The sequence below is a fragment of the Ornithodoros turicata genome, chromosome 5 (genome assembly GCF_037126465.1).
Source record: "Ornithodoros turicata isolate Travis chromosome 5, ASM3712646v1, whole genome shotgun sequence".
In the NCBI taxonomy this organism is placed as follows: domain Eukaryota; kingdom Metazoa; phylum Arthropoda; class Arachnida; order Ixodida; family Argasidae; genus Ornithodoros; species Ornithodoros turicata.
Window position 1 is genome coordinate 32117211 of NC_088205.1, and position 25841 is coordinate 32143051.

At 44.2% G+C, this 25841-nt stretch overlaps 1 protein-coding gene across 1 annotated transcript; it reads left to right on the plus strand.

The window, feature by feature from the left end:
- The first annotated feature begins 6071 nt into the window (after window positions 1-6071).
- Window positions 6072-25184, plus strand: LOC135394302 (KICSTOR complex protein ITFG2-like). Its single transcript, XM_064624988.1, has 14 exons — window positions 6072-6300; window positions 8095-8190; window positions 8275-8316; window positions 10760-10822; window positions 10893-10974; window positions 14841-14920; window positions 14980-15036; window positions 15098-15225; window positions 18460-18602; window positions 18899-18987; window positions 19047-19164; window positions 21472-21633; window positions 21687-21746; window positions 24904-25184. The coding sequence occupies exons 1-14, from the start codon at window positions 6205-6207 to the stop codon at window positions 24963-24965; spliced, it is 1278 nt and encodes a 425-aa protein (XP_064481058.1). The 5' UTR covers window positions 6072-6204; the 3' UTR covers window positions 24966-25184.
- Window positions 25185-25841: the final 657 nt, after the last annotated feature.

Consider the following 25841-nt stretch of genomic DNA (forward strand, 5'->3'; position numbering starts at 1 on the left):
CTAGTCCCAACGTACAATAAACAAGTTGTTACCTCCTGCATATGTTCGTGTGTGATATTCACTGATGAAACCGTAGCTGTAGCCCTATGTGGCAGACCCGGTAGGGCTACTTGTTTCCAATTGGAGACCCTACTGAGTTCACCTGGACCATTTGGAGGGACCAATTGATTTCAACTGGTTTCAGTCCAACGGGTGACAAAAACACAACTGGAATACGAATTGATTTGAATGCGAAAATGTCCAATTGGACCAATTCCTTTTTTTTTTCGACTGGGAATCTCATGGACAGATAGAATTTGTTGTAATGCTTGCTTTTACTTAAACTGTATTGTGTTAAGAACTTCGTTTTACCATACCATGATACACTTTTCTACGCTGTACTGTGTACATTTTGCAATGCCGCACAGTAGTACATTTTGATACTGAGAAGTTTTGACATGCTCTTGTTCAGTAAAGTGTTACATTGCACTGTGATAAACATTACACTGCCATAAATTTAGTCATGTGAAACTGTGATAAAAACACTTGTGTAGTGTGTTGTGATATGTTTTTCTATGCTGCACGTGGTAAACTTTGTAATGCCACAATCTGCAATACATTTTGCGATAAATTGTATACCATAGTCGTAAATAAACAAGATTATATACCTTACTAGAACACTTGAGATGTTGCTGGTTAGTATAGTGCATTGCCTCTGCAGAAGCTGCTATCATGGTGATGAAAACAAGTACAACATTAACACAATGCAGGGATTTAAACAACATCCTGGGAACATCCTGCGGTGACATCTGTGCAACATCTCTGCAATGTCGAAAAATGTGGACAAATCAAGTCTCCTGGATGTACATGTGACATCTACAAGCTCTCTGAAATAATCCCTGGGATATCCAAATATCTTGTGGTGACATCTGTGGGACGTTCCTCAAATGTGGAAAACCGTGGAACAAATTAAGTCTCCTGGACGTACATGTGACGTCTACAGGCTCTCTACGAAAATCCCTGGGATATCCAAACATCCAGGTTGGGATATTACCCGGACGTCACTTGTACATCTATGGTTTACTGGGTGCATGGAAACATGCCTGCAGTGTCTTCTAAAAAGCACGTGCAAAACGAAACGCGCATACTACAGGGCTAGAGGGAAAACAGAAGAGGCGGAAGTTGTCGAAAACTGTGTTGATTGTGACGGGGCTGTAGTCATGAAGGAAACGAAGAAAACGAAATATGACAGCGGCAGCGACGTTATTTGTTACGTTTTCTGAAAAGCGACAATCCTGCATGGAAACATGCCTGCAGTGTCTTCTAAAAAGCACGTGCAAAACGAAACGCGCATACTACAGGGCTAGAGGGAAAACAGAAGAGGCGGAAGTTGTCGAAAACTGTGTTGATTGTGACGGCGCTGCAGTCATGAAGGAAACGAAGAAAGCGAAATATTCAGCGGTTGCGACGTTATTTGTTACGTTTTCTGAAAAGCGACAATCCTGCATGGAAACATTTGGCCTACAGTGTCTTCTAAAAAGCATGTACAAAACAAAACGTGCATACAACAGGGCTAGAGGGAAAACAGAAGAGGCGGAAGTTGTCGAAAACTGTGTTGATTGTGACGGCGCTGCAGTCATGAAGGAAACGAAGAAAGCGAAATATCACAGCGGCAGCGACGTTATTTGTTTCGTTTTCTGAAAAGCGAAATCCTGCATGGAAACATTTGGCCTACAGTGTGTACAGTGTCTTCTAAAAAGCACGTGCAAAACGAAACGCGCATACTACAGGGCTAGAGGGAAAACAGAAGAGGCGGAAGTTGTCGAAAACTGTGTTGATTGTGACGGCGCTGCAGTCATGTAGGAAACGAAGAAAGCGAAATATCACAGCGGCAGCGACGTTGTTTGTTACGTTTTCTGAAAAGCGATAATCCTGCATGGAAACATTTGGCCCGCAGTGTCTTCTAAAAAGCACGTGCAAAACGAAACGCGCATACTACGGGGCTAGAGGGAAAACAGATGAGGCTGAAATTGTCGAAAACTGTGTTGATTGTGACGGCGCTGCAGTCATGTAGGAAACGAAGAAAGCGAAATATCACAGCGGCAGCGACGTTATTTGTTTCGTTTTCTGAAAAGCGAAATCCTGCATGGAAACATTTGGCCTACAGTGTGTACAGTGTCTTCTAAAAAGCACGTGCAAAACGAAACGCGCATACTACAGGGCTAGAGGGAAAACAGAAGAGGCGGAAGTTGTCGAAAACTGTGTTGATTGTGACGGCGCTGCAGTCATGTAGGAAACGAAGAAAGCGAAATATCACAGCGGCAGCGACGTTGTTTGTTACGTTTTCTGAAAAGCGATAATCCTGCATGGAAACATTTGGCCCGCAGTGTCTTCTAAAAAGCACGTGCAAAACGAAACGCGCATACTACGGGGCTAGAGGGAAAACAGAAGAGGCGGAAGTTGTCGAAAACTGTGTTGATTGTGACGGCGCTGCAGTCATGAAGGAAACGAAGAAAACGAAATATGACAGCAGCAGCGACGTTATTTGTTACGTTTTCTGAAAAGCGACAATCCTGCATGGAAACATTTGGCCTGCAGTGTCTTCTAAAAAGCACGTGCAAAACGAAACGCGCATACAACAGGGCTAGAGGGAAAACAGAAGAGGCGGAAGTTGTCGAAAACTGTGTTGATTGTGACGGCGCTGCAGTCATGAAGGAAACGAAGAAAACGAAATATGACAGCAGCAGCGACGTTATTTGTTACGTTTTCTGAAAAGCGACAATCCTGCATGGAAACATTTGGCCTGCAGTGTCTTCTAAAAAGCACGTGCAAAACGAAACGCGCATACTACAGGGCTAGAGGGAAAACAGAAGAGGCGGAAGTTGTCGAAAACTGTGTTGAATGTGACGGCGCTGCAGTCATGAAGGAAACGAAGAAAACGAAATATGACAGCAGCAGCGACGTTATTTGTTACGTTTTCTGAAAAGCGACAATCCTGCATGGAAACATTTGGCCTGCAGTGTCTTCTAAAAAGCACGTGCAAAACGAAACGCGCATACTACAGGGCTAGAGGGAAAACAGAAGAGGCGGAAGTTGTCGAAAACTGTGTTGAATGTGACGGCGCTGCAGTCATGTAGGAAACGAAGAAAACGAAATATGACAGCAGCAGCGACGTTATTTGTTACGTTTTCTGAAAAGCGACAATCCTGCATGGAAACATTTGGCCTGCAGTGTCTTCTAAAAAGCACGTGCAAAACGAAACGCGCATACTACAGGGCTAGAGGGAAAACAGAAGAGGCGGAAGTTGTCGAAAACTGTGTTGATTGTGACGGCGCTGCAGTCATGTAGGAAACGAAGAAAACGAAATATGACAGCAGCAGCGACGTTATTTGTTACGTTTTCTGAAAAGCGACAATCCTGCATGGAAACATTTGGCCTGCAGTGTCTTCTAAAAAGCACGTGCAAAACGAAACGCGCATACTACAGGGCTAGAGGGAAAACAGAAGAGGCGGAAGTTGTCGAAAACTGTGTTGAATGTGACGGCGCTGCAGTCATGAAGGAAACGAAGAAAACGAAATATGACAGCAGCAGCGACGTTATTTGTTACGTTTTCTGAAAAGCGACAATCCTGCATGGAAACATTTGGCCTGCAGTGTCTTCTAAAAAGCACGTGCAAAACGAAACGCGCATACAACAGGGCTAGAGGGAAAACAGAAGAGGCGGAAGTTGTCGAAAACTGTGTTGATTGTGACGGCTGTGCAGTCATGTAGGAAACGAAGAAAGCGAAATATGACAGCGGTAGCGACGTTATTTGTTACGTTTTCTGAAAAGCGACAATCCTGCATGGAAACATTTGGCCTGCAGTGTCTTCTAAAAAGCACGTGCAAAACGAAACGCGCATACTACAGGGCTAGAGGGAAAACAGAAGAGGCGGAAGTTGTCGAAAACTGTGTTGAATGTGACGGCGCTGCAGTCATGAAGGAAACGAAGAAAACGAAATATGACAGCAGCAGCGACGTTATTTGTTACGTTTTCTGAAAAGCGACAATCCTGCATGGAAACATTTGGCCTGCAGTGTCTTCTAAAAAGCACGTGCAAAACGAAACGCGCATACTACAGGGCTAGAGGGAAAACAGAAAGGCGGAAGTTGTCGAAAACTGTGTTGATTGTGACGGCGCTGCAGTCATGTAGGAAACGAAGAAAACGAAATATGACAGCAGCAGCGACGTTATTTGTTACGTTTTCTGAAAAGCGACAATCCTGCATGGAAACATTTGGCCTGCAGTGTCTTCTAAAAAGCACGTGCAAAACGAAACGCGCATACTACAGGGCTAGAGGGAAAACAGAAGAGGCGGAAGTTGTCGAAAACTGTGTTGAATGTGACGGCGCTGCAGTCATGAAGGAAACGAAGAAAACGAAATATGACAGCAGCAGCGACGTTATTTGTTACGTTTTCTGAAAAGCGACAATCCTGCATGGAAACATTTGGCCTGCAGTGTCTTCTAAAAAGCACGTGCAAAACGAAACGCGCATACTACAGGGCTAGAGGGAAAACAGAAGAGGCGGAAGTTGTCGAAAACTGTGTTGAATGTGACGGCGCTGCAGTCATGAAGGAAACGAAGAAAACGAAATATGACAGCAGCAGCGACGTTATTTGTTACGTTTTCTGAAAAGCGACAATCCTGCATGGAAACATTTGGCCTGCAGTGTCTTCTAAAAAGCACGTGCAAAACGAAACGCGCATACTACAGGGCTAGAGGGAAAACAGAAGAGGCGGAAGTTGTCGAAAACTGTGTTGATTGTGACGGCTGTGCAGTCATGTAGGAAACGAAGAAAGCGAAATATGACAGCGGTAGCGACGTTATTTGTTACGTTTTCTGAAAAGCGACAATCCTGCATGGAAACATTTGGCCTGCAGTGTCTTCTAAAAAGCACGTGCAAAACAAAACGCGCATACTACAGGGCTAGAGGGAAAACAGAAGAGGCGGAAGTTGTCGAAAACTGTGTTGAATGTGACGGCGCTGCAGTCATGAAGGAAACGAAGAAAACGAAATATGACAGCAGCAGCGACGTTATTTGTTACGTTTTCTGAAAAGCGACAATCCTGCATGGAAACATTTGGCCTGCAGTGTTTTCTAAAAAGCACGTGCAAAACAAAACGCGCATACTACAGGGCTAGAGGGAAAACAGAAGAGGCGGAAGTTGTCGAAAACTGTGTTGAATGTGACGGCGCTGCAGTCATGAAGGAAACGAAGAAAACGAAATATGACAGCAGCAGCGACGTTATTTGTTACGTTTTCTGAAAAGCGACAATCCTGCATGGAAACATTTGGCCTGCAGTGTCTTCTAAAAAGCACGTGCAAAACGAAACGCGCATACTACAGGGCTAGAGGGAAAACAGAAGAGGCGGAAGTTGTCGAAAACTGTGTTGATTGTGACGGCGCTGCAGTCATGTAGGAAACGAAGAAAACGAAATATGACAGCAGCAGCGACGTTATTTGTTACGTTTTCTGAAAAGCGACAATCCTGCATGGAAACATTTGGCCTGCAGTGTCTTCTAAAAAGCACGTGCAAAACGAAACGCGCATACTACAGGGCTAGAGGGAAAACAGAAGAGGCGGAAGTTGTCGAAAACTGTGTTGAATGTGACGGCGCTGCAGTCATGAAGGAAACGAAGAAAACGAAATATGACAGCAGCAGCGACGTTATTTGTTACGTTTTCTGAAAAGCGACAATCCTGCATGGAAACATTTGGCCTGCAGTGTCTTCTAAAAAGCACGTGCAAAACGAAATGCTCATACTACAGGGCTAGAGGGAAAACAGAAGAGGCGGAAGTTGTCGAAAACTGTGTGGATTGTGACGGCGCTGCAGTCATGTAGGAAACGAAGAAAGCGAAATAGGCGAAATATGACAGCGGTAGCGACGTTATTTGTTTTCTGAAAAGCGACAAACCTGCATGGAAACATTTGGCCTGCAGTGCACTGCAGTGTCTTCTAAAAAGCACGTGCAAAACGTAACGCGCATACTACAGGGCTAGAGGAAAAACAGAAGAGGCGGAAGTTGTCGAAAACTGTGTTGATTGTGACGGCGCTGCAGTCATCTAGGAAAGGAAGAAAGCGAAATATGACAGCAGCAGCGACGTTATTTTATAGCTCACCATAGTTATTTGTTACGTTTTGTCTCAGTCAAGTTGGAGTCTGCGTTGCGTTATCCATCTACTTTATCATGCGTGCTGTGTCGTTCTTGGATAAAATAGAATACGAATTCGTCGGGAATATTTTACAAGATGCCATTTGTTTAGGAGATGTTGACAACGACGAGGTGCATCTGTTCTTTCGTCAGGCTACCAATTTGCATGAGCTAGTTTGTGTTTGCAGAAGGTCGTTTGAACTTAAGATGTGCGCCAGCGTCAGGCACACCCCTTGGGGATAACACGAACACCCATAACTCCAAGCGCGCAAGAACGTACGAGATTCAATGTTGCCCTTAAAATCCCTAGCACACCAGCCAAATCTGAAGGCATGAATTTGCCTGAGCAGCTCGTGCTACTTAGAGAATGTAGCTACATTATAACAAAAAAAGTTGACACAGACATATCTGATCACAAACTTACTTGTTCACACGATCATCTTTGTCCACACAACAAAGAAGCAGGACGAGAATTGACGTGGGAAGAGCCAATGAAAATGGCACATAACTTTTGCCTACAGATTTGTTGCAAAGAAAGGCAAAAAATTGGGAATGACGAGGTTTAGATATCACAATTTGCTGATGACTCAATAGCAGATCTTCAAGATTTGCCTCTACTGCCAGTTTCTGTCTCCGCAAATGAGGTTACATTGCAGTTTTGTTAATATTATTGGAATACATTCATCTGAACCTTGAGCCAGAGGGTGAGGTCCCGAACTTGTTTGGTGCTGTCGATGAGGGTTCCTTAGAAAGTAATTATGCCGCACATTTTTTTCTTGGAAAGTATTCATTCAGAATTCATTCGCATAACTCTATGCTCTCTTAACCAATCTTAAGTTTTGCCGTAACCTCCATCCACTTTTAATGCCTCACACCAGTGCAAAACAAGTGCATACATGCCTTCCCCGTACTAACTGGTGTCGACTGTGTTCACACTGGATGGATCATGCTCCACGTCATCTTCAAATCTTGTCCCGTGCATTGCACCCTTCAGTAGCCCCAAAAGATGAAAATGGGATGGTTGTGGGGCCTCACAGGGGTCCAGCAGACATTTTTATCCAGCACGACAATGTGCACCCTTAGACAAGCCTGAAAACCCAGGAGGCAATCGCCAACCTGGAAAACCGGGAATTGTCAGGGAATTTTGATGCGACTGGAAAAGTGTGTGGGAATTAGCAGTGGAAGTCTGGGAAAATCACAGACTAGTGCTGCGGCGATGCGCAGGAAATCACAAATGCCGATCAGTGGTTGAGCGGCCACGCCACAGCGAGGTTGCTGCGATTATAGCGGCTCGCCAATACGACAAGCTCAGAGGCAGAAAAGTAGGGCGGCCTCATTGATACTCAATATATGGTCCATATCAAAATGTAGCAGCAGGCATCAAGTTCCCTTTTGTTTTGGTCAGGGACTTCGCTTGAAATAGTCAGTGAAAACCTGGAAAAGTCAGGGAATTTGAAGGCTGCAATTTGGTAGACATCCTGCAATCACCAAACTGCACTTGGCTCTGCTCCCCCCTCCCCCATGATCTGGCACACTTCAATTCTTTTTGGTTCACTGTACTGCCTTTTGAGCTGATTGTTGTACATCTAAGAGACACGCTATCACTACAAACAAAAAAGAAAGAAAAAAAAATTCGAGTGAGGCTGGTGTGAAGGCACCGAAGATTGCATTCTCCAGATTTGAGTTTGGGAAGGATGTAGATTCAGGATTTGCGTGGGGTTTTCATCTCAAGGGGTGTTGGAATTGTGTAGGGCTGTGTGACACCCGTATCTGCTGACTTTTCAGGCTGAGTGGTGGTCTTAGAGGTGGGGTGTGGTGGGGGTTGCTCAGAAAATTCCTCATTGTAGACAGTGATATCAATTTCGTACAATGTGCTTTGGTCGTGCACTGCAGAACTATGATGTGTTGATGATTTTCTTCCTGCAGAATATTGAGCTGGTTGCAGCCAGCCTCAATGGGGACATAGCTGTGTTCAAGTTTCAACAGCAGCGACCCTGGGCAACTGCTTCTGACTTGGGCGCAGTGAGTACCCTGTGCTAGGCCAACAAAATGCACTCTCCTATTTGCAGTAAACGTATATTCTATAACGCAGAATATGCATTCCAGGTGGCATCTGTCGTCGTTGGCGATATTGTAAACGACTCTAGAGTAAGTTTCAGATTTTTTATATATTTGTTTTCGAACATTTTGAATCTGATGTGTAGTAAGTACATTACATTCTTTATCTGTTGTGTCATAACCAAAAATGTATCAAGTGCAACTTTCAGGTACACAATACTATCCATTATTCAACTTTGATGATCCTTCTTTGTACAGGTAGCCAAAGGTGTGACCGAAGTACTTTTTTGGTAACATCTTGGTTATGCGAATATATTCCAAAAGCCGGGAATCATAATGCAAGATGGAAAAAACTAACATGGACTTAACATAACAAAATAACCAATTTAATCGGACGTTTCGTCTCCCATACGGGAGACATCAGTGCACCCTCGGGAGGGAATGAGTGACCGATAACCAGTTAAGTCTTTGTATACGTCGGGAAGTGGGCCATGGTTGGCGTTGCAGGCGGTAGGCTCTCTTTGTATGTGCCACGATTCTAGGTATTTTCATGGCCCCCACTGTTATTCTCGTGCCAAGGCCTCAGCGTTGTCAAAGTTGAAAGCGTGTCCCGTTCTCCAGCAGTGGTCAACGAGTTCAGTCTTTAGCCTTGTTGCGTTCGTCGCTTTCGACGTCTTGCTGTGTTCCTGCTGCATTTACGGCCGGTCTCCCCAATGTACGTTATGTCCTTCGTACATTTTGTCTTTGGGTTTGGTTAGGAGGTCATGCAATCTGACGTGGGGTTTAAAGGTGGTCCAAATTCCCAATGGGAGAAGAGCTCGGCGGATGCTTTCGGACACACCGCTGACATATGGAATTGTAACAACCCCTTGTTTGGAAGTGCCTGCTCTCGGTTGCTTTTTCTCTTCTATTCGTTTCCGTGTGTTTTTAATAAAATGTGGTGGATAACCGCGTTTTGTGAGTAACTGTTGGACAGTTTTTTCTTCTGAGGCGCGAAGTTCAGGGGTCGAAGCGAGGTGCTTCGCGCGGTCGAGTAACGTGTTTATCATGCTGCGTTTACGTTCGCGGGGATGGTGGGAAGTGAAGTGCAAGAAATTGCCTGTGTCACAGGGTCTACGATGTACTGTTGTCTCGATGTGTCCAGCTTCAGCTCGGTGCACACTAACATCCAGAAAAGGAAGCACATTGTTCTGTTCCACCTCATACGTGAAACGTATTGAAGGCTCCACGCTGTTCAATACAGAGTGGAGGTCCTGTACGTGATTCTGGTTTAAAATGACAAAGATGTCGTCCACGTACTGCCGGTAGAACTTGACCGGGAAAGACGTCTTTTGTAGCGCTTTTTCTTCCACGTGTTCCATGATCAAATTAGCCATGGTCACTGACACTGGACTGCCCATCGGGCAGCCTTCGATCTATTGGTATACCTGTCCTTTGGACGTGAAGTATGATTGTTTCAGACAAAAACGTAGTAAGATGATGATGTCCTCCACCGCCAATGATGTACGTCATGGGAGCGAGGAGTCATTACGCAATCGTGTTTCGGCTACTTCAACCACGGTCGCAACAGGAACATCAGTGAAAAGCGAAACGACGTCAAAAGACACCATGATGTCTTCTTCACTGATAACTTGATCACGTACTAGTTGTATGAACTCACGGGAATTACGGACGGTCATGTTGTTATTGCCGGTTACAGGTGATATCAGTTCAAGAAAGTACTTTGAAAGGTTGTAAGTTGGTGATCCAATGAATGACACAATCGGACGTAGCGGGCATTCGGGCTTGTGCACTTTAGGGAGGGCTTTATGAGGGAGGGCTTTATTAGGGCTTGTGCACATTCTTGCAACACCTGTAGATTTCAGACAGGAGAAAATGCAAGCTGTCGATTCCAGACAAGTATGTCGCAAGCTGCATGTACAAGCTCAGCGAGTTTGGGGTGAGATTTACCCATCACATCGCCAAGTATGAAGGCTCACTAGACAAAATACTTTTGCGTCAAAGTATTTCATGTGAGCACTTGGTAGTAACATGCAAATAAATATGCAAAAAAAGAAGAAGAAGAAAATAATGGCACAGGGTATAGGTGAAATACAAAGAGCTTGGTTTGATGACTGACAAGCCCCCCCCCCCCCCCCCCCCCCCCTTGAAGTGTGTATCAGCAACTTGGCCAGCCAAACGTATATCTGCGAAGTTGAACACTTGTTGAACAGTGTGTCACCCTTCTTCCTATGCCCCACTCTCTTGTAGCTTACCAACTCCCAGATTATAGTTGCTGTTCTCTTCAGAATTGCAGTTCCTGTTCCTGCGTGTTTCTTTAGCACAGTTGAGATGTTTACTGCCCAACTAGTGCAGTTTTCAACGTTATTGCAGTTCATTTTGGCCAAAAAGAAACATATGAATTACCAAGAACATTCAGTTTGACTGTCAGTCAGTACTAGCGTACGCAAACCTAATGTTCATATACAAATGTCCAAACACTCCCTTGATTCTTTAAGAGGTGGTGCCTAAATGTTTTTCTTTTCCTCCGCAGAATAAAGTTCTGAGCATAAGCTGTGATGGTTGGTGTCACATTTTTGACTTGCAACAGTCGCCAGTAAGTTAAAAACGTTGGCTCAGATAAGGACAAATTATACCACAGTAAGGATAATTTTATTCACCTTTAGGAGGAGGGCTGCAGGAAGATGTCATCCTTCCACAGTCAACGGCTGCCTGCAAACACCAAGATGGCTTTGCTAGCAGACATTAGTGAGTTGAAACAATGGCTCTGTAAGACAAAGAACTTTAATGCGGCGTTATGCAAATACCTCATGCGATGCCGAACTGACCAAGATGTGCTGTAGTTTATATCCCATAGTTTGGCAGTTCTTGGCAAAATTCACTTGTTAGTTTCCATAATTAGGGTCTGACTATCTCGGGCTAAACCTGATTCCTCCCAGTTATTTTCCCTAAATCAGTTTAGGACCAAATTCCCAAATTCCAAGCACGTAACTTTACTGTATAATGTATGATGTACACTTATTTAGTAGCAATCTACACTTTTCATCCCATTTCACCCGCATTTCACGAACTAGAGATTTAAAAATAACACCCAACACCCCCCAAATTTGAGAAAGGCATTTAACCTGAAAAAGTTAGTCCCTATTCATAATGCAGGGATTTTCCTAGCACCTCGCCACACACCCCTACGACCCCCTCCCAAAATACCTGCCAAAAAAGCCTGAAAAACCCTCAGGTACAGGTACACACACACCTTACGGAATTCCAACATCCCGCTGAGATGAAAATCCTGCTCAAATCTCTCACATAATGCGTGGGATTATGAAGTAGAGAACTCCACTTAAAGCACGAGGTCAGACTCTTGGCATTCCTTCGTCTTTCTTACCCTCCTGTGTAAGTATTGTGTATTATTGCCTAGTGAAAATTAAATATTGTTTGACAGAATCGGCACCCTTGTCATCACAATCATCATAATTATATCCCATAAAGGTACCTCCTGCTATCATATTTCAAAAACTTAACAATATCTATATATACTAAGTTGAATTCAGACCATACACTTCTTAAGAAAGTCTATGGGGAATTTTTGTTCGCAGGGTTCCCATAAACCTCGCTAAATTTCTACACGAAACAAGTACAGGCGTGTTCTCCTCGAGCTTCTCTAGGGAATAACACATTTTTGAAGGCCTGACGCGATCCACTGATTTTTGGCGAATTAAAGTTCCTCAAATTTTCAATCCATGGGAGTCTATGGGAGATGTAACAAAATTGCTCCTTTCGGCCCTCTTGCCCGTGACATTTGGGCCAAGATGATGTCATTCCCTTCAGTTGCAGTCTGGGAATTGATTGCAATCAACAAATTTGACAAGCTTACTCCAGTTTTCCAGATCCCTGCGAATGAAAATAATGGATTTGGCGTTTGGTAGCATGTTCCGCGTTGTTCCGATTATATCACTTCCTTAGAACGCGCGAGAAAAGCAAAGCGAAGAAAACAATTTTGGGACGGTGCAGCCAACTCTTTCCGGAAGTGAACGTTACCTAGATCGCATGAGTCTGCCTTAAATAGGTTGCGAAATCATTTCCAAACTTTTAAAAGAATTCATGTTGGAAATATTGACTTATGTGTGCTACACATGCACATCGATACGCTATATAACTGCGATACCACATTACGGAGGTATTGCACTCCAAAGATCACATGCTGTGGGAGCTCCTCCATCACTCTCTTAACCTCCTCGCCCGTTTTTCTTGTGATGCTTCATCGTACAGAAAGGAAGTGCACAATTTTTATGTCTCCACGGCAATGCAGAGGCTTGTAAAGAGGGAGTTGGTTATAGGAGAACCGCCTTCAGGCAAGCGTCCACGAATAAACATCAATTCCTGTCACTATCGATGGTGGATCGAAAAATCTGCATTTTAAAAACACAACAGTAGAAAAACAAGTCATATGAGGAATATGTGATGCGTACTGAGTCCAATGGGCTACAATGTATGAAACAGAGCCATACATATTAGTGCATTAAGGTAGCAAGCAAACAACTGCAGTAGCTATATACACATCAGCCTAATATTAGATATAAATGCATGCACAATCCATAATAATGTGTACAGGGGACAATCCAATACAGGAAAAAGGAAATATGTGTGCACAATCCTTTGTCCAGGACTCTGCTAACTTTTTGTCACATATACAAAAATTTAATATTTAATTAAAAAATCATAACATTTTGCTCGAATAAGTTTCACAGGGCTCACATACTGAGTATGGGGTAAATTCTAAAAGCGATAAAACCCCAGTGCAGGGACACGGACAGACAAAACACAGATAAACAGTGTCTGTGTTTCGTCTGTCTGTATCCCCTGCACTGGGGTTTTATCGCTTTTAGAATGTACCACCAAACAGCCCGGTTTTTATCGCTTTTTATGGGGTAAATACTGGCAAGCTGTTTTCACCCAAATCTTGGTTGAAATAGGGTATACATTTCAGATCTTTGGGAATAGTACGAGGGGTGTTCAAGTCAAACCGGGACTTTTCATTTTTCGCAAAAGTAAAATGAACTTACAGGCGAGAAATTAGTTTTATTTTTCGAAGTAATCTCCAGCTGCACTAATGCACTTGTCCCAGCATTTCACGAGGGCTTGGATGCCAGCAGCCTAGAAATCCTTACCGGCACGTACCAGCCATGATCGGACCGCAGTCTTGACCTCGTCGTCGCAGCTGAAGTGGCGGCCCCCCAGGAACGCCTTCAGTGGCCCGAAGAGATAGAAATCGCTGGGGGCGAAGCCTGGACTATAAGGGGGATGTGGCAGCAACTCCAAGTTGCAGCCAAGTTCCTGTAAGGTGCGTGTCGTGAGATGCGTGGTATGCGGGCGTGCATTGTCCTGTAGGAAGAGGACTTTTTTGGTTATGAGGCCCGGCCGCTTTTGCTTCAGCGCCTTATGCACATTCCTGAGAACCTGGCAGTAATATGCACTATTGATGGTGGTACCACTAGGCAGAAAATCAACATGAACAACGCCAGCCTTGTCCCAGAAAACCGTGGCCATGACCTTACCCGCAGACGGGGTGCTTCGAAACTTCTTGGGAGCTGGCGAGCCCGGATGCTTCCACTGTTTTGATGTGCGTTTAGACCCAGGAGTGAAATGGTGCACCCACGTTTCATCGCACGTGATGATCCGATCAAGGAACGGCTGTCCTTCAGTGTCGAAACGGTACCTTAGCTCTTGGGAGATTTCCAGTCTTCTCTGCCGGTCAAACACGGAGAGCTGCCTCGGGACCCAACGTGCACTAACTTTCCGAAACTGTAGGTGTTCATGAATGATAGTGTTCAACGTTCCCACAGAAAGGTCCGTCTTTCGAGCCAGTTGGAGACATGTTATCCGTCGGTCCTTGAGGATCAGGCGCTCCACAAGTTGGATGTTCTCAGGAACTCTGACACTGGGCTCTGAGCCGCCCCGGCCGGGATCGTCCTGCACTGATGTACGCCCGTCTCGGAACCGTTTGCACCACTCAAACGGTTTGCTGCGGCTAAGTGTATCGTGGTCATACTGAGCCTGAAGTCTTCTGTGAATTTCAGATGACTTTACGCCTTCATTTACGAGAAAGTTCATGACACTTCACTGTTTGATGTGCGCGCTCACCTCGTTGTCGGCCATCTTGTCCAGCACGTGTCTTCTGTTTTGCACAAACTTTGGACCAACACGTGGTGAACGCGGAGGCCTGTCGCGTGTGAAAATGGCAAAGAAGTAGCGCGAGCCATTTGTACTCTCAGGAGATAGAAAGTCCCGGTTTGACTTGAACACCCCTCGTATACCAGTTGAGCCTGTTTATGGGGGATGCAAACTACTCCACACAATGTGCAAGGGATTTCCGATGGCATAATTTTAGGAACATGCTTTTGCAGCAAGGGAAAGTGCTAACTATAGTAACACTCCGCTGTATAATGGCTGTCTCTGTCCTGAATTCGATGCATAGCAGGTGTCTTTGTGACAAGGCTAATGGCTAGATTCCCCCTCCCCAGAAATTTTTTGAAGAACACACACCCACACTTGTGCTAATGCTGTGCCATGTGTATACGCATTATGAATGTACCTTAAAACTTGTCTCTTTGCAGACGACGACGGCAAGACAGAATTAATTCTATGCCTGACAGATCGTGTTGTGCGGACCTACCATTGGGTTTCCTTTCCAGAGGTTTGTAGATACAGCTGTTGCTTGTGACTTTTTAGTGCATCATGGTCTATGACATGCAGGAGGGGGATTGCCAGGGGAAGCTGGTAGGACTTCAGAAATGGGAGTTTGCCAATCAGGTAGGCTGCTTCACTTGCTCGATTTTCCACCGCACATTGTATATTGGGACATTGTTTTCAGATTGGAACAATATCATTAAACCCTGTGGAGGACAATGGAATGGCACTTCTTGTAGCGCAACCAGGGGGAACTTATACTCGACTAGACTTCAAGTCACAGAAAGATGTTCCAGATGGAAGTCCCCATGGGTCAGTTCCGTATTACACTGTGGGTTGGCAGGTGCTCCGAGCTGCCCAGTTCTGAGAAAGCCTGACCGTGCTTCTAGGGGGTAGGTTTTGGTATGCATGTCAAGTATCACATAAGGGAGTCCTGCTCAGGTCGGAATTGTTTGATCCGCATCCGTACCCATATTCTATTACGAAATGCAACCGGCATCCGCCCACAACATGCACTTTTTTTTTTTTTTTCAAAATCCCAACCAGATCCGCACTGGTGCCCGCGACAGGAATGAACAGAGTCATGAGCTTACTAAGGGCCTTGTGTTTTAAGGTTAAAGCCAGTAAAACCTGTTGTACCCCCCTGATTCGCTTCATTGTCACTAGAGCTCGGAATCCCGGGCCATTTTTACAATACCAAGTTTTCTGGATTTCTAAATATGGATCTCGGAACAGAATCAGGATTTTTTTGCATCTATTCCCAGGGTGCCATATAGAAATGTATAACCTGCACATCCATCATACTATCATAAATTGCGATACCGTGCGCGTTCCCTGTCATCCCTGGGGAACATTCTAGTGGAACAAAATGCACATACATGAAAGAAAAAGAAAGAAAGAAAAAACTGCTCACCGGGCAAAAGTTATGCTGCGTATTATATTTAGGGACTGACTTTTTCAGGTAATACCCGATTATGTCCAATATTTACCCCCCGAGCTAATTTCCCAATGTACAGGTTTAACCCGGTTTCTCCCCAAAAATGTTTTGGATCAAGCAGGTTTTCTCATTGCGGAACTGGCAGCGTGTACTTACAGTGTTGTACTAAAATACTTGATGCTACGAGCTTAGAAATATAGTAGCATCTAGATGGCGAATCTCACGGGGTAGCACAAAAAGTTTGTGCTATCATCCAAAATTCATATCAAAAGAATTAAAACCAAAATAGAAATTGAGGCAAGAGAATAGACAGTGACTGTTCATTTACCATGAATCAGTGAAAGACGTCAGTCGTAACGCTTTGTGTCTCCGTTTGTGGTCAATGCTGCCCAAATTCGCGAGATGATTCAAAAGGCCTGGCACATGCTTTCCACCTGCGAGTCGCGCGACAGTGTTCTCAAGCGAGCTTCTCCTAAAATGCGCAGGCGTTAGGTGAAGCCGATTTGCGGAATGGTGACACGTAATGTTGCCAGAAGTTGTCCTGATATCTTCCCTCCACGTGTTCTGGTCACTGTTTTCTCAAGCCAGTGCAATGTCACACGGCTTCGTGGTTTATTGTTGCGAGGGGGTAAAAAGGGGTAAAACAGAGTAAAGGTGATAACATTCCAGGCTGCGCCACATTATATTTCCCACGGTATAGCAGTGCACGAGAAGACACGACGTTCGGCACTTATATATACTACAGCGGCTGCTAAATGCAATGACAGTTTTCGCATCTTCCGCTGGAGTATTCTGAGTACTTGTGTGTTTTCCTCTTCTCCCCTTTTACTCATTCACAGTAATTGTTGTGTTCTGCTCTGGAGCATCCCAGTCCAGTTTTCTCAAAAAGCTGTCTCAGTTTTTTCTTCTCACTTTCAAACATATATATGTGTTCATGGAGATTAAAAGAACTAAAGTGAGAGATTCTGCAATACTTTGTGTGGCCTTATGGATCGGATGACTCACGATTTCGTAGGAGTTTTAATGCAAGTTGAGGGCTGTTCTTGGCTATAGCTTGCATAGTTCACATAAGTCCGCATGTAACATCTTTGTCATGTGTCATGGATGATGGGATTCGTTCGGTTTCGGATTGTAAATGATAGTTTTAGGGGAAGGCTGCTTGAAACCAAGAGTTGGTAAGAGATCGTTCTTTCCTTTTTACTCGTACGACCACATATTCGTTGTCCAGAAAGCCGAAATTTATTATCTCGAAATCCCGGAATTTCGGGACATGAAATTATGCGGAACATTTCCCAAAATCCCAGAATTTTGGGATCCCCGGATCAGAACCCCAATTGTCACTTTGGGTAAAACTCGAAAACCCCCGAAAATCAACTTGCAAAAGTCCAAAGTTAGCCACCAATACAGACGCTGAAGAACTCTAAGCACTGCACAATCAGCACATCTGCTGTGTACCTTGCCATTCGTCTGAAATGTGAGATGCGCGCTCTATTTATTTTCCGATGGAAAATTTTGCTTTTCCACCCGACGTACAGGATGTTTCACCTAAAGTGATAAAAATTGTATTAGAAAACCTACTCTCTCTTATTTCAATATTCTCGCTCTTATTTCAGATAATTTTGCATTGCAGCCAGGCTGCCATTATTATCAGATGATTGGAAAAGTGAAGGGACAGGTACATTGCCTCCTCGCATCGCTTCTTTCGGAGACCTATGCACGACCTGCAATTTGCGCGCTTCGAAACAATGGTTTTTGCAATTTTCTTTTTTTTTGGCTATTACCATTGTAGTAGTGAATATATTTAGCAATAGAATGGGGTAAATCTGCCATGCACATTCGGTTTCTGTCAAAAAATTGTTGGGTTGACTTTGTAAAATTTTTGAGAGTTCAGTTGGGAAAATTCAATTTCTCGCAAATTAAATTCGATAAAAGTGCTCAGAAGTCATGGCAAAATCTCCACTGGGATAAATAGCATTGATCCCATAATGTTCAGAAAAGTAAATTTTTAATACAATTTTCTATTACATTAAATGAAACACCCTGTATATTCATATAGCCCAATTTCACCTTATCTTACAGCTCCTGAAATAAAACCTGGTTTTTACCCCCAATTTGTAAAAAAAACAGAAAACTCGAAAACACAAGGGCCTATAGGTAGTGTATTTCCCATGGCTGTGCCTGATGGTCATGATGGAAAGGAATTGTTCTGTGGCAGGAACATACAAAGGGACAAACACAACACAAACCTCAAGTTGCCTGGGGACAGTTGAAAACCTGATGGGTTATGAGCTGCTTAGCTTAGCAAATTGGCTGTTAGCTTTCGGCTAAGCTATTTGGGTTTTCTAAGTACAGTCAGATGATCTACCATCTTAATTTGAGGAAGAGTCGTACTGCAGTATTTCTTGTTTGTCAACTTGAATCTCACAATCTAGCAACACCACCTGCATTGCTTGTCGCATATTTGTACACATGCAGCCAGAACAAAAACAGAACCTTCCTGCAAGTGCTACGCAGACAGCTGGTGATATTCTGACAGCAGCTGGTGACAGCAGTGTATCTGCTTGGAGTGTCTGCATTCATAATTTCTGGTTTTGTCTCTGGTTGATCAGTGTGACGGACCCGTGTGGACAGACACTGCAGCACCACAAGTTGGGTTCCTCGCACATGCGCAATCCCAATGTATCTTCCAGCATTTTGGGGGGCATCCGAGGAACGCAGGGCACATCTCTCATGGCCCTTGCCACCCTTGATGGTAAGCTTAGTTTGCTTTAACTGTCAGAGTGTCAAGCAGTTGACGTCTGTCAGCACTGAACTAGAAATCAAAATTAAACATTATTTCCTTACATTATGTCTGTATTCAGCAGGTCCCAAGGACTGCAACTGTCTTAGAACTGAACCCATGCCCTCATTCTAACCCTGTAGCCAGAGTGAATAGTGCGCAAAAAAACACACACCACAATGCAGAGCTAAGATTCTTTCCACCTGCTCAGACGTCCAGAACTCACAGCTCCCTTATAAGTGCATAACGTTGAAGCTGAATTTCCACAGGGACCTTGATGTTGGTGGACGGAGACAGTATTTTGTGGTCTCTTCAGGTGGACCACCAGCTCTTTGCGCTCACCAAGCTTGACATAGTGGTATGTATATTCATGCACCAAAGTTCTGAAATAACAGCAAGTGGGATTGTTTTCTTCAGGGTGATGGTCGAGATGAGGTTGTGGCATGTGCCTGGGATGGACAGACATACATTGTGAATGAGGAACGTCAATCTGTACGTTTTCAGTTTGATGAGGCAGTCTCCACTTTCACTGCAGGTGAACTTTTAATCTTTTGTCAGTTCTCACTTCAAAATGACTGCAGAGAGCCTATGAAAATCACATCATATGTCACCTCTTTGGTTTTCTTTACGGAGCACATACCACCGTGTTGTCACACGAAAACTAAATCTATGCTGCTCTCATTTCTTTTAATCGGTTGTAGATATTGAAAAAAAATTCTCCCTGCATAATTTTGATGTACTGCTCGCGACACGGTTGTCTGAAATTAGCATCTCACTGTTTATCCCATCCTAAATACCCAGGTGCTGCAAGACCATTTGTTTCAAGTAATAAAGATGTGCAGCATGTGGTCTAACTTTAAATACAATATTGACACAACATTTCAGAGGGCAACCGAGGCAGTGAGGGCAGCGGATCCACTGATCGGCGATTTCAGACAACCATGTCATGAGCTGTACAACTTTATTATTCTTCCCTGAGGAATGCAATACATATGTGAAAATATTTATTGAAAGGACAAGTGAAATGACCGATGGAGTATGATGACCATACCGTACTTCTTTCTGCTTAGCAGAAACAAAATGTATGCTTGAACTGATCGAGGCTGCAAAAGTATCACAGAAATTTGGTGAGCACCCTATTGGAGCTATGAGGTGATACTTAACATTGCTCAAAATCCTGACTCGTCTGTCAAGCTGTTCACCAGGGGTCACCATGCAACATATTTTTGCTCTGTGGTGCGTTACAGCTGTGCAATCGAATTTACAAAAAAGCATCTGGAGAAAGCAGCCGCTGATGGCCGGCACGATCCTCCCTTGACGGGGACAGAGCCTTTCTCTCTGTTTTTCTCAGCTCATGCGCCGCTTATACATGCTTGAGCTGTGCTGCCGTACATCACTGGTCACTTGAGGGTTAGTAGCACACATCACGCGTCCTCTCGTTCTGCGATGCGCTCTTTGCACAAGGAGAAGGATTTTTCGAAGGCGTGCGGAACAGAGCCCTCGCACTCGCTCTGTAGGTCACCTACGCTCGTCGTTATTTTGCAGGAACTCATTTTATTCGTTGGAGAACACTCTGTACCGAAAAACGAAAAAAAATTTTGGGGTCACCTCAGTGCTCCTTTAAAGGGGCCGTAAACAGGTACAAAAGGTGCACATTTCTTTGTGTTATATTATTGGAACTTAGTCAGTGAAAACTTCTTGCAATTACTAACGCTTAAAAACAAAAGGCGCTTGTATACTGATGAAATATCCACTGCACTCTTTCGCATTTTAGCTCCGCCCCGCGCTCTAAATTTACGTCATTTTGACGTAGCGCTCTCCCCACCAATTACGATTGAGTGTTCCACGTATGATTTTATTTCAAATGCGAAATTGGACTAGATGAACGTGAATCCTCTTCTATTCAAAATCTAAACAGCTACAGCCTCAAACTGAGAAAGAAATGCGTTTAATTTAGGTATCATACGCGCACTACGTTTTCTGGGTAGTAGCACGCAGCACACCACGAGCGCGAATGAATATCCGGGACTACAGTTCCGGAATCTTAGGTAGGTGCGCGATGGAACATCTTCGTCATCTTCGAATGGTTCCGACAACTGGGCTGCCGTACTTTGGTTTGATCCACGCGGCATCGCGTCACCAGCTCGCGTGGTACAGTGGATAGCGTGCTGGCCATGTCACGTCGTGACTGGGAGGAACCCGGGTTCGAATCGCGTCATGTGATAGCAGCCCAGCTGTTGACGTTTGCGCCAGCCGGAGATGTTGAAGATGTCATGACGTTGAATTTCGCAACCACGGAGCGCAAAACGTCGTTTCACACAAACAAACTGAGCGCTCCGACTCACAGCTGATAACGAAATATGTTTATTGGCTGGTAATTTGAAACGTCATGAGCGCAGCTGGGCCGCCCGATTGGACGGCAAAACGCTACGTAGCCATGTGACGTATGCGTGGTGGAGAGAGGCTCGCTGGTTACTCATCTTTGATAGCAGTTATATGGGTCAATCAGCTGGCACGACCCGAACGAAATGTATATTTGGGTATTATGAGCTGCGTTCTTTCATGGGGTATCATTATTTCAGAAATGTTTGGTGGCCTGTTTACGGCCCCTTTAAAGATGCCAGAAATCACTTTTTGCATGCAAAGTGCATGCAATCTCTGCATTACAAATCACTTGCAAAACTAACTAGACTATGGTTAGTCACATAATATCGACACTAATCCTGGAAGTAGCTAATTTACTGGGAATATAATTACAGTAATTTATCTATTTGTAATTAATTACTTTGCCGACTTTGTACCTGTTTGACCTGGAACAGCATTAATAGGTATTCTGTAATAGGTGAGCTGACTTTAAGCCCTGGAGTGACATTGCCGTGCCTGGTGTATGCCACGTTTGGCAACCGCATTGTTGTCTACTACAACGTCACCTTTCCCACACTGGGCACCCACACACTCCTGGAAGAGACACAGCTGCTGTCCATGCTCAAGGAAGTTGCCCCAGGTTACACTCTCACATTTCCTACCTGCCTCAGCTGACACATTTTCTCTTTGCAGATGCATCCCTCACACATTTTCTTGACTGGGTCATGTATGGCAGCAGTGCTTATCTCAACAGTAAGCAGAATTACCTTATTTATGTCACTGACAGCAATACAGCCACGGGGTACTGACGAGAGTACACGCAGAAGTAATTCGTACCATAGGCTAATAGGAAACTAACAGGCAAAAGTGGGAAAAGTCTAGCACTCGCGAGTGAATAAGATGAGTATTGAAAGAAATTGAAATATTCAAATAATTTATTTTACTAAAAAATGGAGTCCGTCCTTCATCAGGGAACAATTTCTATTCTATGTCACAAGGCAACACTGTGCAATGAGCTGTTTGTATTACACCTGCATCTGCAGGACTACAAATGCCAAAGAGGGCTACTTGAGGATGTATGTGGTTTGCGGGCTCATTGCTTGCAAAAAATAAGTTTGGTGGTGTACACAACGAAGTGGTGTATGCAGAGGGTGAAAAGAAAATGCTCGGACAGGGCTTGGAGGACCCAGGAATCTCCAGGCTTCAGCTCAGTGTGCATGAGCAACTTTATCAGCAAGATGTCAATGGAGACATGAGTGCAAAAATAGCAACACCAGAGTTGGTTGAATGCGCATGACCACCTAAGCCTTACATCACACCTTCTTGCACATGCCCCGCTGTTCACATTCTGTCCACTCGCCACAGAATATTCCTTCTTCCACTGTTAGTTTGCTTGTGTTATCTGTTAGCAGCATCGCTTTGAATGCCCTTTCTCACGTTTTCTAAGAAATTTTCCATCGTTCCTTCCACCGTTGTTCCCATGTTTTTGACATTTCTTCTGATATTATGCATGCTTTTCTCCTGACCCTCTTCCGCCAGCATCTCGCTCGATAAAGTATCTTGTGCAGATACCCAGTTACAGAATACAGTCCTCGGTCTGTCACTGAGCTGCTTCACTTCTAGAATGCCACTTGTTCTTCAACGCTTCCAGGATCAACCGCAACCCTGATGAATCGTTTTTAATAGAGATGGGACGAATCCAAAATTTTTTGAATCCGAATCTGAATCTAAATCCAAGGAAGGCTCTACGAATCCACGAATCTTACGAATCTCGAATCTTTCGAATCCTTTCTTTCAAAAGAGTTTAAACAGCCAAGGAAAAAAAAAAACACTTCTAGTGAAAAGTGTTTTGAAGCAGAATATGATACCCTTGTTTAACGAAAAACAAATTAAATAATGCTTCAGTTTCAGGAGAAAATATACCCATATAGTTCTTAAACGTAATTTATTTAACATGTTCTTCATCGACTGCAAGAAATGCATAAATTCTCGAGTCTGAATTATTTCCATAAAACTAAGCAACAATCACAAGCAAAACCAGGTTACTTGTAAACTTGTAATGTAATAGCTCCTACCTGAACCCTTTCAGTCCAGAGCAATGTAAACAAACGAACAAGAAAACACCTGTCAGCCAATGAGGCTTTCGGTGGACTCCGGAGGCACCAATTTGAAAAAGAAACAAACAAACGTGGTTGGTGGATTCGAAATATTCGATTCGCCGTTTTGGGCACTGGGATTCGGATTCGCGAATCACAAATCCCTGCCACAAATCACAAATTCGAGGATCCGTGGATTCGCGGATTCGGTTGGCACATCCCTAGTTTTTAATAAATGGGCCAGCACTAAAAGCCAGGTTTTCCAGCACTGCATAGATTAATCAGGATAACAGCCCAGATTGAGAAATATATGCACCATACTACCTAGCATTTATGCTAAAGTCGTTCAGGTCTATTCATGTTCAACCAATCACCAACAAGTACTAGGCAGTCAGCCCCAGAACACTTTCATGGGCCGATACCTTCCACCAAGCTAGTGCATACACTGCATGTCAGGCGCACTTTCGAAAGATGGTAAATGTTGCAGAAGTAGCATCCCTACCTCAACAGTGACAAGTGTGGGAACCATGGGGACATATCTGAGAGAAGGGTGGAGAAGGGGGAAGTTAGCATGAACTCATGCCGACCTTTTGCTTTCTGAAAGCACACGTTAATTTGTTTGAGACGTAACATGGCACAATGAGACACAACGTACAAAGGAGGCTAAATGTGAAGAATGCTAATGTTATATCTTGGTACAGGCATCTTGTTGCCTGTAGTGTGATCTCTTGGTAGATCAGACATGCATATTTCTCACAGGAAAATGAAAAGTACATCTCCATATAATACAAGTGCGTAGAGTATGTATCGTAACAGCATGTATAGCAAATGGATGGGCGGCAGGCACATTGGCTATATCAAACATCCAGTGCTGGAAGTGCTGCGCCATTTGCGCTAAACTGCGCCAATCATGGGGTGCTGTGTCGTCCTGCGCCATAGAGTGTGTGCACCCTGCACCCTTTCTCTTGTTTCAGACACACCAGCGTTTGACAAAATATAACCGTGAGAGGGAGCTGTCACAGCCTCTTTTCGATTCGTAAGGGTTGCTTTGCGTGTCTCTAAAGATATGGTTGCCTATTGTTGTCGGTCACTGTAATTTGCTACTTTCGAGAATCGCTAGGCTTATGTACAGTGAAACACGTTGCATGGACACGCAGTTCACACCCGCTCTGTACTGACTCCTCGGATGCGGCTGCGCTAGGTTAGCCTCGCGGCTCCCCGATCTCGCACCTCTAAATTGAGTGGAAAATTGCCCCAGACACAATGAAACTGAAACTTAATGTAGAAAGCGTTCATTCCACATCATAAATGAGTGACATACAACGCCGGAGGCCATTTGTCGGCAGATCGCGAAGCTGCGCCAAAAGTTGATTTTTCTCGCGCCAGTGCTTGCGCCAGAACATTTCGAGGCACTTCCATCAGTGAACACCATCACATTGCTGTGCACACTGGTTGGGATACACATGCAGTCGTATGTACATGCATCCACACTGCTGCTCACATTTTGGTTACAATCGTGTGTGTGTGGGAGCCGGCAACCCTGCATGACTAAAAATAATTTTATGTCCCTATCTTGGCGTGGGGAACCTTCTCTATGAAGGTTCCCTCATACGTTATCCTCTTCCTCTGTAGAACAAACAAAATCTTATGAGTCTCATCTTTCACCCCCATCCCTTCAGCATCCCCACCATCATCAGGTCTGGTAATTAGAGCAAAGTTGCGTGCACATCAAGTACATAGACGGAGTAAAGAATGGTCCCTGTCCATTAATCGTTCACATGTTCATAAAACTTATATATTGATTCCTTTCACAGCCCCTCATTATATAAATACTGCGGAATCCAACAGCAGTGGTGAAATTGAAGAGCCCTCTTGACCACTTGTGGAGACTTGGCATTGGAGAAGAAGCCATGCACACTGCAAACTTACGAAATTGCAGCAACCTCACTATTGTGCCAAAGTTGAATTGACAGAGCTTTGAACATGAACTTGAGCAAAAGGCTCCAATACTTGGTCACATGTGCGACAGCATGCCCTACAGTGCGGGAGAGAACCACGACACATAATGACAAATAAACTGTCACTTTGTTTCTGTTGTTTGTGTATAGTTTCAACAATGTATCACCTTGATTTACTCATCCAAAGGAGTAACCAAAATCAGTAGTGGTGAGCAGCATTTATCAATCGCAAGAGCCTATACTTATTTCAATGAGGTGAATCAGTGGTATGACAGTGTAGTTGCTCCTGCCATTCTTTCTCGCCCTGAGAAAATAGCAAATGCCCTGGCATTTTAGCGTACCTGCTACACTTTGTGACTTTGCATCTGTGGACAGTTGGTGAAAGTCTGTTGTTGTAGGGAACATAGACATCCACAAGAACACCCACTTGGAGCTTGTTTTCACCCACTCAGTACTAAGTGATGGGTTGCCCGCGAATGCACTATTTACACTGAATGTATCACAAACGAGAACTCATCTGTGCTAGAAAGATTCATTCACATTTCACCATGGCCAGGAAAGTAAGCAGTGACAAACATTACGTTGTGCGTTCACACATTTTTTTCCTTCAGTCTGGCCGTGGCTTAGACACAAATAAGTCACCTAGTCTAGCGTGTTAGTTTAAGCCGTGATTGCACATGTATATACTGCCAGGGGAGGAGGTGCGAGATAAAGAATGGATGGAGCGGGGGTGGATAAACAAGAAGAACTAAAGGGCCAGAAATCTGACTGGGCATCAGACTCTGCACGACCGT

Coding starts and splice junctions, on each gene's coding strand:
- LOC135394302 (XM_064624988.1), top strand. CDS start 6,205: ATGCGTGCTGTGTCGTTCTTGGATAAAATAGAATACGAATTCGTCGGG. Junction 6,301..8,094: donor GAGATGTTGACAACGACGAG/GTGCATCTGTTC, acceptor TTCTTCCTGCAG/AATATTGAGCTGGTTGCAGC. Junction 18,988..19,046: donor TCACCAAGCTTGACATAGTG/GTATGTATATTC, acceptor TGTTTTCTTCAG/GGTGATGGTCGAGATGAGGT.